This window comes from Anser brachyrhynchus (genome assembly GCF_964034855.1).
Source record: "Anser brachyrhynchus genome assembly, chromosome: 16".
NCBI lineage: Eukaryota > Metazoa > Chordata > Aves > Anseriformes > Anatidae > Anser > Anser brachyrhynchus.
The window spans coordinates 4450067-4468173 of NC_137734.1; the positions used below are offsets into that span (position 1 = coordinate 4450067).

The 18107-nt window shown below is 42.8% G+C and overlaps 1 protein-coding gene across 6 annotated transcripts in view; it reads right to left on the bottom strand.

Annotated features, from left to right (window-relative positions):
• CDH4 (cadherin 4) overlaps positions 1-18107 on the bottom strand; it is a 673189-nt gene that overhangs the window by 436562 nt on the left and 218520 nt on the right. For 5 of the 6 annotated variants that reach the window (XM_080557562.1, XM_080557563.1, XM_080557565.1 and 2 more), the window contains one exon: positions 14340-14451. In XM_080557562.1, coding sequence (XP_080413688.1) covers positions 14340-14364 — 25 coding nt within the window. In that variant the 5' untranslated portion in view covers positions 14365-14451. Of the gene's footprint in view, positions 1-14339; positions 14452-16437; positions 16671-18107 lie in introns of those variants that run through there. The other variant, XM_080557561.1, reaches the window with a different exon arrangement.

Genomic DNA, 18107 nt, shown 5'->3' on the forward strand with positions numbered 1-18107 from the left:
CAGATGCCATGGGTTGGGATACCATGTTATAAAAACCATGGTCTGTGGCTCCAGTCCAGCCTGCAGAGTAATTTAATCTAGCTCACAAAGAAATGAGGAAAATGGCCTCTGCTGTGCTGAATCAGCAGTGCTGGAAGCCATGCCACCCTCTATCACTTAGTAAGAGAAAGCTTTGTTTGTAGTGCCAACTCGGTGTAGAGCAACTATTGGGTAAAAGAAAAGACCAGCAGGAATATTATGTGCCAGATTTTCGGTAGATGTAAGTCAGAATAGTTCCAATGACTTCAGGAGTTGCACTGATTTACATCATTTCAGGATTATAAGGATTTACATCCACTGGAAGTTTCACTTCTTTTTTTGTCTTTTAATTAAAAGAACAATGTAGACTTGGCAGTATTATGAGTCTTCAACAGACCGAGATTCAGGAAGGAAAAAGTTTTGTAAAGCTCAGGGAGAGGCAATAAGCCTTTTTTTTTTTTTTTTTTGTGTAAGAAGAACTGTGGCTAAATTAAAATTCACAAGACATACTGATGTATAGATCTGAATTTATGTAATATACATGAACATATTTTTCCTCTTTGGACCTACATAAATATAACAATGGCAAAACAAACAAACAAGCAAAAGAATGAAAACTTTGTTCATTTGATCTGATTATATACCATGAAAAGCTACCAGTACAGATATTGTCCCTATTTATCAGTCACGACTAAGGCCAAAATAAATGCCATGTATTACTTCATTTTATTTTTTTCTCCTTACTGTAAGTGCCAAAGAAGTGATTGCCATTGGAATTAGGAAAAAACACATGACTGGAAAGAACAGGGGGTATTGCTTGTCAGGAAGCAAGCCAACTGGGTCAAAGTTTGGTTTGCTCTGATTTCTAAATAAACTCATAACTACTACATAATGTCTCAGTGAACTCAAAGCAGTTTCTGTTGCTTGTCTACTCAGCTATCAAAGAGAGCTTCATAATAAAACCAAAAAAGCTCTTTATTCGAGAGTGAGAGAGCCTCAGAAATGCACACATATCAACTTTATTTCCTCAGTAGAATCACAGGTGACCATGATGGGGAAAGAACAGAAGGCAAGTGAGAATTGTTCTGGTACATGAGATCCTTCGATGGGTAACAGATGTATTATGTTTTAAGACCGAAAGTGAACAGATCCTTCAGGCAGGGCCATGTGAAAAATGACATGCAGTTGCTCTTCACACTATTTCTGCAGCACAATGACCCACTCCAAAGCCAGCTGAGACTTAGAAACACTTCAGATTGGGCTCGTAAAAAAACAAAAAACAAACAAACAAAAAAAAACAAACAGAAGACTGCTTACTAGTGCAGCTTGGCTGAAGTGTTACACAAGAACGCAAAAAAATGTTTCAAAAGCTAATTGTTTAAACTAAGGAGCTTAAACTAAAATGTGTCTACATTCAAGAAATGTAGCTTCAATCCGCCATATGTTTTTCAGTACTCACCTCCTAACAGGTAAGTATTAAATCTCCTGCTTCCAGTGAGTTCTATTTAAAAGTATTCTTCAAAGGTTTCTGCAACTTTAAAATTATTTTATTTTATACTTCCTAAGCTATTTACTAGCGAGGGATGTACTTAAATTACATTGATCACATACTAATGTTTTTTAAGCATGAATTACTGATTTGGGTATATAACCTTTAGTTTTATTTTATGCATTTATTTTTTAGGACAGCTTCCCCTAGAACAGTAGGTTCTTGGTGTGTGGATTCCCTACACATTTGGAGGTGTAGACACATATTGCCATCAGAAACTGGTCACAAGGGACACCCAATGCAGACAAAAAGTTGAAAAATCACCTTGATGGTTAATAAACTCTGGCAGCAATCTTGTCTTCTCTTTACATCTTGGTAACACCCTCTGTTTCCTGAGTTGTCCAGGCCCAACAGGAACCATGGCCCAGCAGGTCTGTGGAGCAGCCAGGTCTCCTGGCACTCTGTATTGCACACCTCTTCTCTCCATGTCACACCCCACCACCTTTTTTTTTTTTTTTTATATATATATTTTTAATTAAGATGCTACCCCACTCCACAGATGTTTAATTCCCCCTCTTACAATTGCTTTGCCAAAAGGATGCTACTGCTGAATTAACAGAACTTTGCTTCGTCATCATGTCTCCCAAGGCAATGAAACTTGCTATGTTCTTATAAAGGTAAAACCAGCTGTGCCACTACTGCTCAATTCTGCTGCTTTTTAACAGGATACAACCAACATTATGTCTCATTTCACAGTAGAAAGGGAAAATAAAACTTTGTTTTATTGAAAATGCAAAGAAAAATTATTCTAGTAAAATGCATTGTCTACATCAAGCTTTAATATAACACTGCAGTTAATTCCCCACTCACAGACACTCCTGCACATTCTCAGGCAACAGGTATTCAGTGATCTGTTCAGGATTAAACCTCTCTTTTATGTCTGCAACAAAACCCAACATGTCTAACTGCCCCATACAATCCTTCTTCATGGTTTCTAATCTGCATGGTAAAACCACGCTGTATGACTGGAACAGCTTGGTTATTATCGGGTACAGCAACCAGTCCTTTAACTTCCAATTTCTCTTATGTTTCAGACTCCAGGCAAACAACAAAAATCTCTCTCAGTAAACTTTACACGGAGATAATCAATCTACTATCCAGTTATTTGAATAAATGTGTAGAGTTTTAGTGATCTGGAGATCACTAAACTTCTCCTGATGATGGTTTCATGTTGTAGTTTGAACATGGTATCAGGAAATCCTTGGGCGCAATCCAAATATTTTCAACGGTTGTCATCCTTGAAGAAGATTGCATCACATGAACTCTTACCATGACCTATGGTTTCTCCTTTGTCCAAAGAACTGTACACATAGCTTTCTTCATCCCCAACCTGTTCCTTCTCTCCCCAGAAAAGAAAAATAAAACCAACATCAAAAAGACATTTTTTAATGCCACTTACCCACATTTCTTTATCTTCTACAGAAGATTGAAAAGGAAAAAAAAAGGGGGCATAAAATCAAGTGAAAAAGTCTTCATAAAAAGAGAAAGAAATGAAAGAATAATGCACCTCAATAATTCAGGCACACACACACACACACACACACACAAAAAGCTGCTGGAGCTGAGCAAAACAGTTGCCTTTCATGTGTAATTTAGTAAACCTTCTGTTTTCAAGTAAGCTATTCAACCAGCCACTAATAATTAGCCTCCTGAAAAACAAGCAGCAAGGCATGCAGGACCTGAAATGATGATTTTTTCTGATTCCCCAAGGAAGCACTTTCACTGGGGGGAATACTAGATAAATAACTTTCCATCTTGAAATTCACCAGCCCTATTCTTTTTCCTTCCCCCTGAAGTGAGATGCTTCAGAAGCGGATCTTAGCAGCAGAGGGAGTTTGTGCAGATCTGCATGCATCCAGCTCTTTTCAGTTACTAAAAAAAAAAAAAAAAAAAAAAAAAAGTACCACACAAAAGCAGAAGTATGAGCAAAAAAAAAAAAACAGGCAAAATTAAAGATACTAAACGGTATAATATTTAAGTGTGGGCTGGGCCTTCTAACAAGCTTAATGAATAGTGCAGTTACGATAGAAACAGTGCAGTATCTAACTAGTTCTGTGTAAAGCAAACACCTTGCCCTCATCTCATCACAAGATCAGACATAAATCACAGGATTGGAAATGGGACACTGCAAATCCCCAACTCTCGGTACAGTAAGAACAGACGATACCCTAAGAATCCACACTCTTCGCATAGGAATAACACTCCCATTTACTCCTCTGGCCTTAATTTAATCCCATTATTTCAACTCACATTGGGATTAGTAACATCTCCTTCAACCAAAATGTCCTTTTCTGAGCAGACCTCGTGGGAGCCCCCGGGGAGGCCCGCTTGGGGGACATGTCCTGTAGCCACAGCCGGACCTCTGGTGCTGGCCATCAGCTGGGTCATGGCATTTAAGAAAACAAACTGTAAATGGAGTGTGTCCAATACTGGAATGAGAACTGAAGCACTCCTTCCCCTCCCACAGCAACAGCATGGTATTTAACTTGCATGAATCTATCCTAGGCTTTTAGTCTGGAATGTTTCTAGACGTAGGAAATTCGAAGATCCCAGTTTTTGTAACTCTCGTGTTACAAACGCTAGGAGAATTACTGACAAACTGAGTCGTTTAGATTTAGCTGTGTTCCTACAGATTGCAAACAAACGACTTCAAGACATAAAAGGCTTAGATTACAAACCACTATTGTAATTTTAGTAAGTTCAATAACTATACCCAGAACATAAGTTTCAATGGTTCATGGCCAAAGCAGAAGGCTATATCACATGGGCTCTGCAACTGTCTGTTTGGAACTGTTTTTGCTCACTGCTTTTACTAACAAAACAGATAAAGGAATGCAGCATACGTTTGTTGCATCCACGAGTGATATGAAAACAGGGTGTAACTGCAGCTCTGTTGGAGGTCAAGAATAGAATTGAAAACAATCCTAAAGTCAGAGATCAGACTGATTAAAAAAAAAAAAAGATGCAATTCAATGGAAGAGCAGCAAGGTAACCCAATTCAGGAGGATTAATCAACTGTGCACATAGAAAATAACTGGGTAGGCAGCAGTTCTTCAAAAAATGATGTGGGAGGTTATACTGGATCACAAGCTGAACATGAGTCAACAGTGCCATACTGTTAAAAAAAAATCCTCATATAAGATAAATCAGCTGGAATATTGCCTGCAAAACAGGTGAAGTAATCGTCCCGGTCTGGTCAGCACTGCAAGGCTTGGCTGGCACAGTCGGATCAACGCAGAGCGTCGTGCTAGCAGCAAAGATGAGGGATATGAGGGCACAGAGGAGGGAGCCCAGGCATGACACATGAAATGGAACAAGTAAATGGGTCAGCCTACAGAAGCTGAGAAGAAAACACTTTTAAGTGTGTTGAAAAAAAACCACACCAACCACACACACACACAAAAAAAACACAACAAAACCCAACAACTGTTCTATGATGAATATGACAAATCACAATGGGTTTAAATCGTATTAAGAGACTTTCAGTCTAAATGTGAAGGAAAGAGAGGGAAGCAATACAGGGTAGTGGCTGGGGTCCCTAGGAGCAGACCTTCAAGGCCACGCTGAGGACCACCCGATTACAAAGGAGCTGCCCATGCCTTGAGGCAGCAGCCTGCTTCACGAGACTTCCTCATGAGCTCAGTGAAATCAGCGAGGCTTTCTGAGGAAGCTCTGTCGCCAGACAAAACTGCACGGCAGGTAGTTCTCAGCCACTCAGGGCTAATTTATACAGGGTCATCTATTAACAACTGCTTTGATCATACTGGGAACAAAGAGGTTATTAAATTTTATGCTTTAAATTAGTCCTAATTTGCACTTACTCAGGTGCATCCATTTCTTTATTTTCTAAGAACCTCACAAGCTCATTTGTTGATGTTTTAACTTCATATACCAAGAATCCCAACATATTTCTCCTGCTAAATGGTGAGTAAAAAAATGTTTATTTCACTGACCTGCCTTTTATGATTCTCTAGACATGAACTGACAGAAGGAGCTGATACACAGCTTTCTCTGGAACAATTTTTGTAATCTTGACAATTTATCTTCGGATAATTGCTATATTCATTATTATTTTAAAGACAATTTTGTTTAATAAGGATTGAAATTGCTACTCGAAAAGCTCAGTATAACAAAATATTAGACTAAAAGTAATTTTTGTGACTAATCTATGAACTGCTACGAAATTGTGATTTATAATAGGCATAGTAATAGCCTTAATGATTGCAGTGCTTCCGGGTATCAAGGAAACGCACAGATTGGCTCATTTCAAAGCAGAAAGGGCATTTTTTTTCTGCTTCATGGGTGGCCCATACATATCTTCAGGGTCCTTGGAGAAGCTTCCAACATTCCCACTGTGCGTTCCACATACTGGCTGCTATTACTATGTTAATGCTAATAGGCTGTAGTATATGTGACTCTCTGAGCAGCAGTGTAACTAGCAGAGTGCTGAATTACTGCCACTGGCTCTCTATTACAAAATGCTGGCAACTGGTGAGGAACGGTGGCAGGGAAGTAGTGAGGGCAAAGCAAAAATAATGAAAATTTTGTACTGGAAGGGAGAAGAAAGCAGGAATCTAAACAGGCTGGCAAAAAGAGAACCTGGAGCCTGGGGTCATAAGGCACAGGGCAGCAAGAGCGGCTGAAAGTCTCCATTTCCAATGACAGTGCAGCCCATATGCCAGAACATTTGCTCCTTCTCTCTCCCTCTGTGCAATTACAATTCAAAATTAATAAATAAATTAGGGACAATGAATATAAGCAAGATAAATCACAAAGCCTGTGGCAAAAAGAAATCTTGTTCAACCCAACTATTTTTTACGTTGCAGGAAAACTCACTTGGGAAAGATTCTGCTGAAAGAAGCGAAGCAGCCAGTACTAATGACAAATATTTTGGGAAAACAGAAACTCCATATGTTCTCCTTTTATTCTACTAAAAATAAAGAGGAAATCAAGAGCTTTTTGAATTTAAGTGTAACATTTCCTTATGCCAGGAGACAAACTATGCCTGAGTTAAGTCTGGACATTAATGGAAGCAAATCGCAGAATAGTGGTCCCTGGTGTTTCAATTATTCTCTCTTTAGAAGTTAGGCTTCCAAGAAGTTACAGAAACACCATTTCCCTGTAAGAATTATTTTTTGCAGACTGTTGCAATGTTTTTCTTTAAAGCTATTTGATCTATATTTGCAGAAAAGCTCAGTTCACCACTCTAACTTTTCATATACTCACCTGTGAAGTATTTGATGGAACCAAGGCATGTTGAGGCTGGAAGCACCTCTGGAGAGCGTTTGGTCCCACATCCTGCTCAGCAGAGGGTCAGCTGGAACAGGTTGCAGGACTGTGTCCAGCTGGGTTTTGCGCATCTCCAAGCTTGGAGACTCCACAACCTCTCCAATTAACCTGTTCCAGTATTTGATGACCCTTGAACCGAAAGTTTCTTCTCCTGTTTAAACGGAAATTCCTGATTTTCAGTTTGCCCCTACTTCCTTCTGCCCTTTCTCTGTGTACCACCGAGAAGAACCCAGCTCTGTCGCCCTTACATCATGCCACGAGGCATTTATATGAAATTATATGAAACATGAGATTATATGAAATCTTTCCAAGACTTCTCTTTTCCATGCTAAACAATCCCAGCTCACTCAGCCTCTCCTTGCAGAAATACTAATAAATAAATATTTAAACAAAATATCAAAACCAAATCTCACTGTAATCTCATCCATAAGAAAAACATCTAGTAGCACAGCTGGCCCATGACACTTCTGATCTTTACCTGAAAAAGCGAAGTCTGGGGGGTCACTTAGTCACAAAAAGGAAAATTGAATGTGAAACAGAATGGTCTTCAAACCCTTCAGCTCGTGCATAAAAGGTTTACATACACTAAAACCAGGTACAGTTTGAGTCCATCAAGACAGCATAAATTCCTGTTGCAGGCGCTTGGTGAAAGTCTCTGGTCACTGGTAAAGGCTCTTAGTTTACTTGTCAAACCATTCCAAACTATAGTTCCAAAATGCAAATACTGGTCTTTTTCAATAATTGCTTTCTGACGTTTGTTCTTACTATCACCATTTATGTAAAAAAATATTTAAAAAAAAAGAAAAAAAGGAATTGCACTATTCTGCATATACCTATAGCCTCAACTTGAAGAGAAACATCCTTCTTTCCCTTTATTATGCAAATTCATTCTATGATAGGAAAAAATATTAAAAAGTAAATTTCTAATGAAATCCTATCCTCTGTACTTTAAATCTCCTCCTACCCGTTAAATGAGACACTTAAGTACTATCTAAATTACTACAATATTCTGTGGGCTATGCACATGGCCCAAGCTGCTGTAGAACTAAGTACTTCACAATCTTTTAGCAATGAAATAAGCTACCTCTAGAAAAATATTATGCTCATTTTCAGAGAGAAAATTAAGGCTGAAGGAGGCTTGCACATAAATATCAATGAAATTAGGCTATGAGAACTGGCATTAGGTCAACGAAAATTAAGCAAGAAAATATTTCATTGCTAGAATAAATAATTTGCATTTACCACATGCAAAAACCAGAATTTCCAGAATGCTTTCAGCATCTGCTCAGTGAGATCAGAGCTCACAAGCTCTGTCAGCAGCAGTCAGCTTCTGAACACAGAAGTGACTTTGAAATTAACATTTTTTAACCTTAAGAGACCTCACCTTACTGGTTTGGACTTCAAAACAATACAGATTTCAAAATAAACAACAAATTTATACCATTCCAGGCATGGCTTATTTCCTAACAGCTTAAGCATAAAAAAAAAATAAATTATTCATTAGAAATTGTTGTTTCATTTTCTTCCTTAATATCTGTTTGTTCAGAGTGCCTAATTTGAAGCAGCTCAGTCCTTCAGACAAACTTCCCCCCACCCACCAAAAAAAAAAAAGAAAAGGAAAAAAAAAAGAAAAAAAAGGAAAAAGAAGCTCTGAGTCTGTTTCTGGAGAAGCAGATTTATTCAGATAAAAATCAGTCGCCTTCCCAGAATGCAGAAAAATGTAATTTTACTTGGGTTTGAGGAATTTGGTTCAAAGCTCTGAACTAGAAAGCAATATATACAGTTATTAAACAGAGTAAGGGGATTAACTCTACAGAGTGTTATTGACTACTCTGGTCTCATTAACTGGCATTTTATTTAGATAAAAATGTCAACTTAAACATCATATTTTTGCGTCAGAAGTTAGATCTGAAGAATAACGTTACAAATGAATATGCATCAGCAGCTCCCCAGTCCACAGCAGCTCTTTCCGGGGTCTCCCCTGAAACTCACGATTGAAGTTGTGATTTTGGTTTGCTACATGCCCATCAAGAGAAACTGCTTTAAAAAGAAGTTGTCCTGTGGAATGGGAGAAGGGTTTCTGAGAAGCAGCTTCACTCGAGCACGTACGAGCTTAGCGCAGAAAGCTGGTGTCTCTCTGCCTTTCTCCTCCAAGAAGGGAATGAAGAAAGGTTAGGGAAAGAGGCCCGGGTTCCCGGTGGACTTACGCCTGCTTTCAGATTTTATTATGAAACTGTGAAGCTAATTATGTGTATGATAACTTCAGTAACTACTTTTCATGCAGAATCACAGACCAGAAAATAAAGAAAGCATGAATGGAAAAGCCTCCCTTTTAAACTCGGAGCAGCTCACAGAAGGCACTGGATACGGCAGCAGGCCGCAGCCAAACCTCCGCACTGCAGCACGGAGCGAGTGACCCCTCAGGGTGTTCCAAGCCCTCCCAAACACCAGCACAAACCCGAACAGCCCTCACAGCTCATGCTCTGTAAAAATGTCCACACAACACCGAAGGGCACTCTGACAACAGAGGCACAACAGAGCACCTGCTTACCAGCAGGGCACCGTGGCCACCGGCATGGGGCATCCTCCCAGCCATGCTCCAAAGGCCTTTAGGAGCCAAGCTCCTACCAAATTAACCACAGTCAGCTACCTATTTTTTTGGATTCTACATCCAAGAAAAGTGGGAAACCATGCATATAAAAGAGCAAACGTCCTCACTAGCCAATTCACGTGTCGGAGCCATGCAGTACTGCAGATGCACACTCCCTGTCGATACCCCCGGTGAATCTTTGGGCACTTGCTAGGTTTGCACTTGTTACCGCAGGGATGTGCTCCTTCCTTCACGGCATTTTGCTGAAGTATCAGCATTCCTCCTAAGATACCTACCTGTATCATTCTTTCTGCAGGGCCCAGACTTCACGTATGCAGTAGTATTTCGTGGCTGCATGATTATGTTCAAGTAGAGCTGTTGGTACATTTCACCAATGTCCTCCACAGGACACACTCTGTTTCCAGCATCATCTTAACCACAACAATGCAGCACATTTACCTCCAAACGGAGGTACAGCACATATCCCTGCAGCTACTGCTAAATGAATCACTAGCAACCAGCCTCAAACACAGCTTGCAAAGGTTTGTTCAGGTTCCACCACTGTTCCCACACTCCCCTTTCTTTAATTGAAGGTTTGCTTTTAGACCATCAAATGAAGACTGGGATGTTGCGCCTAGCTGTTCTATACTTCCTAAACAGCATTCACAGCCTTCCTAAGTTTTACTGTTGGAGGTGATAAGGATTGAACAAAGTGGAGGTTTTGAAGCCTCCGTGGGGAGAACAAAAGGCTTCCATGCTGAATTCATATGAAAAAACACACGTATTTCAGTAAAATGTATATATTTATTTGTTTTTAACCAAGTGGTATGTCACTGAAAACCCTTGTGTAGGAACAATTATGTTTTTATACATTTGCCTGAAGTTTGGCTACCTTTGGTTTCACACACTTGCTTAAAGCAGCACATGCTGGCACAGTTTATTCATCTTCCTGTATGAAAATAAACTGTGCTTCCACGCGCTTTTACCCAAACGTAGCTGCCTACACAAGCAAAGTTGTTCTGTATAGGCACTATTTAGGATGGGCAACAGAAATATGAATCACTGCAGATGAAGAGATGCAAAGAAAAACAAAAAAGGGGCTGTATGTCTCAACTGCTTATGTAGTCTTCTTGGCTGTACGGAAAGCTATGACACGCATGCTAGTAATGTTGTTTAGCCATATTTCTGGAAGGTGACCGGGGATAACTGTGACGGTACTAGGCTGTAAAAATAATGCAGTTAACTCTGTGATGTCATTACACCCACTGTTAGTTGCCATGGTCTCACCAATGTCAATAAAACTTGAAATTCTAGTTTTAAAAATGTTATTTTTTGAATTATAATATTTAAAAATATTATAGAAATGGGCATTAATCCTGTACCAAGGGTAACATTCCCCTTAGATCATGCTGCATAGCAGTTTCAGAATCCTACTCCTTATTTTTCTTTCCCTATGAGGCCACCTGGTCACTGTTCCCACTCACCTGAGCATCAACTCAGGGATCAGATCCCCTGAGTCAGTCCTGAACTGTCTTCAGTGCAGTACTGCATGTCTTTGCTCCTCCCCTTCCCCCCGGGACCAATGTTCTCACCACTTTAAGGTAACATTAATAATTAACAAAGAGAAAAAGATACCCACACTGTAATTGTCCTCTGTCATACAGCAGCTTTGAGATTTTTCCTAAGGCTAAGAAAGAAAATAGTCAACCAACCTTTTAAACATTATCATGCATCAGTGATTACTCTAAGTTTATTATCCTTCAAACAAAAACAATGACAAAAATCAACTGATTATACCCCACTAACTTTTATTAGGAGATGGCATTTCAGAGGAAGGTACAGACTTCACAAATTGTCTTAGCTAATACCCCATCATCAGGCTACAATGTTTGGCAGTGATGTGTAGTATGTGGCATTTGTGGCCCTATTGAGGAAAACTATTTTAAGTCTAATTAACATGAAATTTTTAGAATGCAAATGCTTTTCATTTATACATAAAACAAAATGCCATGACATTTCTTCCATCCATTTATCATAAACAAGTTAATTACTGTGTAACAAATAGCTCCTGCTAGAATCTGTATGTTTTGAGGATGTTAGAGAGCTGACTCAGGCAAATAAGATGAACCACAAAGTAGTAGTTAATAGCTTATGGCATACTTATAATAAAACAATGACTCTGTAAAAGCTCTTGTTGTCAAATTAAGGCTAAGCTATTTCCATTGGAATAAGTCAATTATAAGCAGCCATTATCTGTTTAAACTTGATTCAAACCTAGAATACTTTACACACTTTTATTTTGATACATTCATAACACTGCATACATTTAGGAGCTGGATATTATAAAGCTTAGAAAGGAAATGCTTGCTTTATTGCCACACAGTTTATCCCCAAGCCATGTAGCATCTAAACTTCTTGACACTGGCTGAGGCTGATAGCTGTGCTGAGGGCTACATCCTACATAATTTCTGATGAACAAATCCTTGGGCAGTATAAACTGTCCCAGGACTCCCCATACATCTTTCCGAAGGACTAAGTGAGGCTTACGCAGCATACAGATTTTGTGTTTGCTGGAATCCCCTGAAAACAATTTGAAATACGCACACTTTTTTTCCCCAAAACCATGAAATCACTGACAGGTGAATCCCTACCTACTTTTTTTTTTTCCTCCAGGCAAACAGCCCCATTTGGCCTGAAGATGAATTACTGAATGCTGATGAATAAGATGGTGGTAGCTGGCAGCAGAGCTTTGCGTGGTAAGATGGTGTGAAACAGTACATATGTCAATCTATCAAACATGTTAATGTAAGCAATCTGAACCCATTTTTGGTCTGATCTATTGTACAATACTTCACCCAGATGGAAGAAAGAGATAAACATTTTATGCTTCAGACATATCAAGTGTTAGGAAGTAAAATTAAATCTAAACTGGAAAACTACCAATTTTACATGCTAGAGTATATATAAAGAACAACACAAGCACGAAGAAGAATTTTGATGCAGCAGATTTTCTCCCCCATTATTGTACAAGTTAATTACATATATTTGTTTCCTATGATAAATAGCAGCATGTATTTGACTGCTGATTAGAAGGTGTAAAGATGATAGCTTACTTATTAGCAAACACAGCATTTGCACTTTTTTCTTTCTCCTTCAGTTGACAAAATTCTTATAAATCACGTAACTAGTGACAATGTTATCAGGACATGAGTCCTCCAAGTGGTGCATGCATACATAATATTTTGAGGGCCAGTTCAGCCCTAAACGAATGGCAGGTTTGCCATGACTAATGTAAAACTACAACTGGACCCCAAGGATAAAATTAGCGTTCATTAAATATATACTTTCATTCAAATCAACTTGACAGCCTATCTAAATATAATTTCATATTTAAAGATGATCAGTTGCAACTGAAATGAAATGACAGCCACTATGCTGTCATTGCTAGCTAACTCCTCTAAACAGACCTTCTGCTCCATACCTATTGCCCAGCTACATAAACATGCAGCACAATATACTGAGCACTAAACCACAAAAAAAATACTCCTTCAGGCATGTATTAATGACATGATTTTCTAGTCTTTGAAGGACTCTGTATATCAAATGATTTTCAAAGCTAAAATGTGTGAAATATACTCAGTTTACAAACTGACCTGGAAGGCCATATGATTCATAAGTTTGGGAAAAATTGCTACTAAATATGTAAACAATTGGTACTAAGTCTCTAATATGTTACTATTTTGTTATATTCTTAGGTTTGTCTATGTCCAGTCCCTAGCTGATTAGCTTTCCAACCAAAAATAAACTCCCAAACATCTCCTAACTGATGCCAGGCCAGTCAAGAGAATTCCTAAACAGCAAAACAAAGACAATCGGGCTTAGAAACAGAACTGATTGCCAACTCATGTAGAGAAAAAGCATCCAGTCCTGGATTCCGCTGAAGCCAGAAAGAATACAACTCCCCCTCTCTCTAGAAAATCAAAGTAACAGAGCAGGTGTTTGCTCTGGAGGAAGACAGAAATCCCAGCTTTCTGGCAGAGGAATATGCATGTGAGTAAATGTACTCAGGAGAAAGTAGCAAAGGGTTTATAACCCCTTGTGTAGAGTACCAAAACCTGTTGTGCTCCTCAGTTCCTGCAGCGTACTACGTTTTCAGAACTGCTGTAGCATCCACTAGTGGTTAGTGATTTAACTTAAGGGGGGCCATGGAGGGGGGGAATTTTGCTCTTCGAAAATTCACTTCAGAGTAAAACCATGATTTTCTGCATCATGCAAATACAAAGTTTAATTATTTTTAACTTGAAAGAGAGACAGATCAATACACAGGATAATCTATTGTTATTTGGATTACGAAGACGTCTCAGAGTTTACAATCACAAAAGTGGTTATAATCCTGCAATTACTATAAAGCTAATTGGTAGTTTCTTTTTGCCTGTGTTTTCATGTTGTCAGTGGGGCAGTAATGAAAATGAATGCCACATTTGTGAACAGAATGTCTGTAGGCTTGTTTACCACATTTCCAACAACAACGTCTGCTTTATCATGCATTTCAAAGCAGAGATAATTTAAGGATCTCTGAATTTCATACATAAAAATACTTTCTAAAATATCAAATGTAGAGTCCCTTCAGACAGGGTGGGAGTGCGAGACTTAAAAGTGAAGCGATGACCTCGCATACTATAGGCAAACATCCACCTGAAGCAGACAGCACGTGGACTTCGAATGATTCATCTGTATTCAAAACTGTGCTCAGGTAAACCACTTAGTGTTTCATCCTCCTACAAACATAATTCTGCAGACAATTTCACCATCAAACCCAGCATCTTTAAGTCTCCTTTCACCTCCCCAAAACACAGTTATTGCAGCACCCATTAAGCATTTTATTCCACTTACCTTTCAGTAGCTTCTGCCCTTCCATGATACTTTGGGAGACGAATGCTGTGTAGTCTTCTTCTGAAAAGCCAGGCTTGCATGTGGGTCTAACTGTAAGATCCCCATCGCGTGCCTGCAAAATCAAAGCAAGAAAAGCACACACCATGACTTTTGTGGTTTGGTACAATGCTTTGTGCCCAATGACTAGGTGTTCAGGCACGGACAAACATGAACAGTAAAGCAGTGTGCAAGTAGAAACCATTTATGCTAAAGTGCCTATCTGTTGGACTGGATCCATACTGTAGCTGCAAAAATAAAATGGGCCAGAAAATAGTTGCCTGAGTACAATAGAAATCATTGTTTGTAGGAAGGCTGGGATACTGGGCACTGTCAGAAGAGGGGAGGAAACAAAGAGCAGCAATTCATCAACACGAGCAGCGCTCGCACTGGAGCCACGCAAAGGCCTTATGTTGCAACACCCAAATCACCCGAGTTTTGCTATTGAGAAACCGGGCAAGGCCCTGGCCTGAAGGAGGAGAAGCACCCCCAGCTCGCAGCAGCCTCTGCAGCTCGCAGCCTCCTAAAGCCCCCTCGCTTCCCCTGCAGCGGCCCCAAGCCTCTGCTGGCTGCTGCCCTGTGACCCCCCAGGCTCTACGCTTGCCCGGGCTGCAGGGAGGGATGGAGGGGAGCCCAATTAAAACCTAGCAATTAGCGCAGCCCCTCGCACAGCCTGCCGGGGTCCAGGGGCTGCGCTCAGCTGCTCCGTTCTGACTTCGTACCGCGCAGTTAGGGGACAGCCCCTGCCACGGGGACAGGCTTGCCCGGCCGCAGCGGTCCAGGATCCTTGGGACGGGGACACCCACCCCAGCAAGGAGGGTCCAGACACCGCTCTTCCAGCTCCCTGGAAGCACATCGGCCGGCGATCCACGACAGGTGATTTATGCACAAGCAAGTGCCGGTGGCAAGGGATTTCTAGCAGTGCTGGGCTGTCAGCTGGGCTAGCCAGAGCGTCGCTTCGCGATGCCGGCTGTGCCCCGGACTCCTCCGGTCCCAGCAGCGCAGGATGAAGCCCAAGGACCAGGAGAGCCACTTCCCTGAGAAAGTGCAACTCCGGGCGCCCACCCGCATCCCCCGGGCTGCCGACGCACTCTCAGGCACAGACATCGCTGCATTACGGAGCCAGGAGGGAGGAGAAGCGGAGGGTCCTTTCGGACGAGCTTAGTAAGCAGAAAGCAAGCCAATGGACTCTGCTAAAAAATCACGCCCGGGAGACGGATGCCAGCTACTGCATGGGAAGTGCAAGAAAGCAGCGGCTCTGGGGACTGACCGTCGCTGGCAAGATGTTGCGATTAGGAAACATTTCAAAGGGGCTGACTGAAGGTAACGGGCTCCGGATCGGAGATCAGCCCCTTGCTGTAACCGCGCTCGCTAGCCGGGAGCGCATCGGGGCCGTTCCTGCGCACCCGGCCCCTCCCCGGGGCTCAGGCTCGGGACATCGCCGACCCAACTTGGCGCTGGGGGATTTAAGCAGGAAAATCAGCGGCTCTTGTCCCTGCTGCCAGCCCCGGCACGGCGCGGAGCAGCGGCCCCGCTCGCACCGTGACACCGCGGGCAGGCGCCCGGCGATGCTCCGCAGCCAGCCCCTTACCGGGGGGAGGAAAAAAAAAAAAAAAAAAAGAAAAAAAAGAAAAAAAGAAAAACCAACAAACTTTTCAGCCCGTCACACGCTTCAGGCCCCCTGGGGGCGTTGAGGGGCGCAGGAAAATAAAAGTTGGCGGCGGCGGCGCGGGGCGGGCAGCGCGGATGCTCGCTCCCCGCAAGTTCAGGCGGCGCCGCGCAGCGCGGAGGGCAAGTTTCGCCGGCACCGCGGAGGTAACGGGCTTCGGGCGAACGATGGCGCTGAAAATAATCATTGCAAAGAAGATGCATATATAAAAATAATAATAAATGAACGCATGGATAAAAGGGAAGGGGGGAGCCCGGGCAAGCTGCCGAGACGCCGCTCCCCTCCCGGCGGCCCCGAGCCCGAAGTTGCTGCGGATGCTGAGGACGGCGGGCGGCAGCCCGGGGCGCGGGGAGAGCCGGTCACCCCAAAACCTCCCCGGGGCGCCCCACTTACCGCCGCCGAGCCCCAGACGAGCAGCACCAGCAGCAGCCGCGAGCCGGTCCTCATCGCCCCGGCGGCGCCCGCCCGCCGGGCTGTGGCGGTGCGGCTGGCCGCCCCGTGCCGCGCGGTGCCGGGGACAGCGGCTCGGCTCCGCTCGGCTCCGCTCGGCTCGGCGCGATCGCGCCCCGCTCCTGCCGCCGCCGCCGCCGCTGAGCGCCCGCTCCGGGCTGCAGGTGAAGCGCTCGCTGCGCGCCGCCGCTGCCGCCGCCGCCAGGCCCCGCCCCCCGGCCCCGCGGGCACGCGCCGCCTTAAAGCGGCAGGCGCCGCCCCGCCGCCTGGCGGGGTGAGGAGGCGGCTGTGGTAGTGGAAGTTGGTTCTGGTTCTGGTTCTGGTTCTGGTTCTGGTTCTGGTTCTGGTTCTGGTTCTGGTTCTGGTTCTGGTCCAGGTCCAAGTCCTGGACCTGGACCTGCCCACGTTTTGTGGAGCTCTGTGAGCGCACAGGGACAGCGGGCAACAAAGCTCGGGGAAAAAAACGGACAGAAAAGCTTGAGTATTTAGGCAAAATAACAGCATATCTGAGGGAAAGATGTGTCCGGTGAGGGATAAACTAGTGTACCAGCAGGAAAAAATGTATCCGCTGAGGAAAAAGAAGGGTCTTCAGGGGAAAGAAGTAAAGTACTCATGGGAAAGGCAGCCAGTGGGGAAAAACCTAACGCATCCAGGTGAAAAACTCATATATCTGTAAGGACAGATCACACAGGGGAAAGATGAGTGGATTCTGTGAGAAAAGCCCAGCTTTTTCTTTCTGTGAGAAAAGCCCAGCTTCTCCATGAGGAGAAGGCTGTGTGCGGGGGGAGAATCCCATCCACAGGAGAAACCAGTGTGTCAGTGAGGAAAGCTAATACACGAAGAGAAGAAAAGCTAGCGTACTCAGAGAGAAAAAAGCACAAATATCTGAGGAAAAGTGGCCTGCCCTGAGGAAACGCAGCCCCTTCGCTGCAGAGGCCTGTGCCAAATTTCAGCCACGGGCAGCCCCTCACAGCGGGGCTCCCGCCTTCGGGCGCTGCCCTCACCTCAGTCCAGCTTTGGGCAGGAAAAGGGGAAAGGCAGAAAAAGGAACTGGCTCCTCGGTGGTTTAAATGACCCAGTCCTTCACCTCAAGGGAAACAGGCGTGTCAGGCCCGGTCCACATTCACATCAGTAGGGAGTAAAGCTAACTCCACCAAACGAGAGGGTTCCTGCTGTAAAAATACAGGCAGATCAAAGCAGGCCCGGAAAGCAACACTCCAGTCAGTTTGGGTTTGCACAGTACTCTGGAAAGGGAAAGCAGCAATTTCAAGCGCTAAGTACGGCTCCTGTTATTCCCATCCAGCCTGAACCTGGCATCCAAATATGATCTTTTCCCTTTCTGAATGCAGCTCAACTCTGCAAATAAGTGTTCTCAGGCATGTATATTTTGTGCATATAAATCCAACATCACTTTGCATAAATAGATGCATACTATCTGATGTACATGCAAAATCAGACATCGCGGCTGAAAAATCTAGCCATTAAACTATTCTGTTAGATTCACACATTTTCTAAGGAATGAGACACATAAATCCACTGACTGCATCTTTTGCTATTGAGTAGATTTAATAGCATTGTGTTAACACCTAGAGATGTTAGCGACGAACTATGGT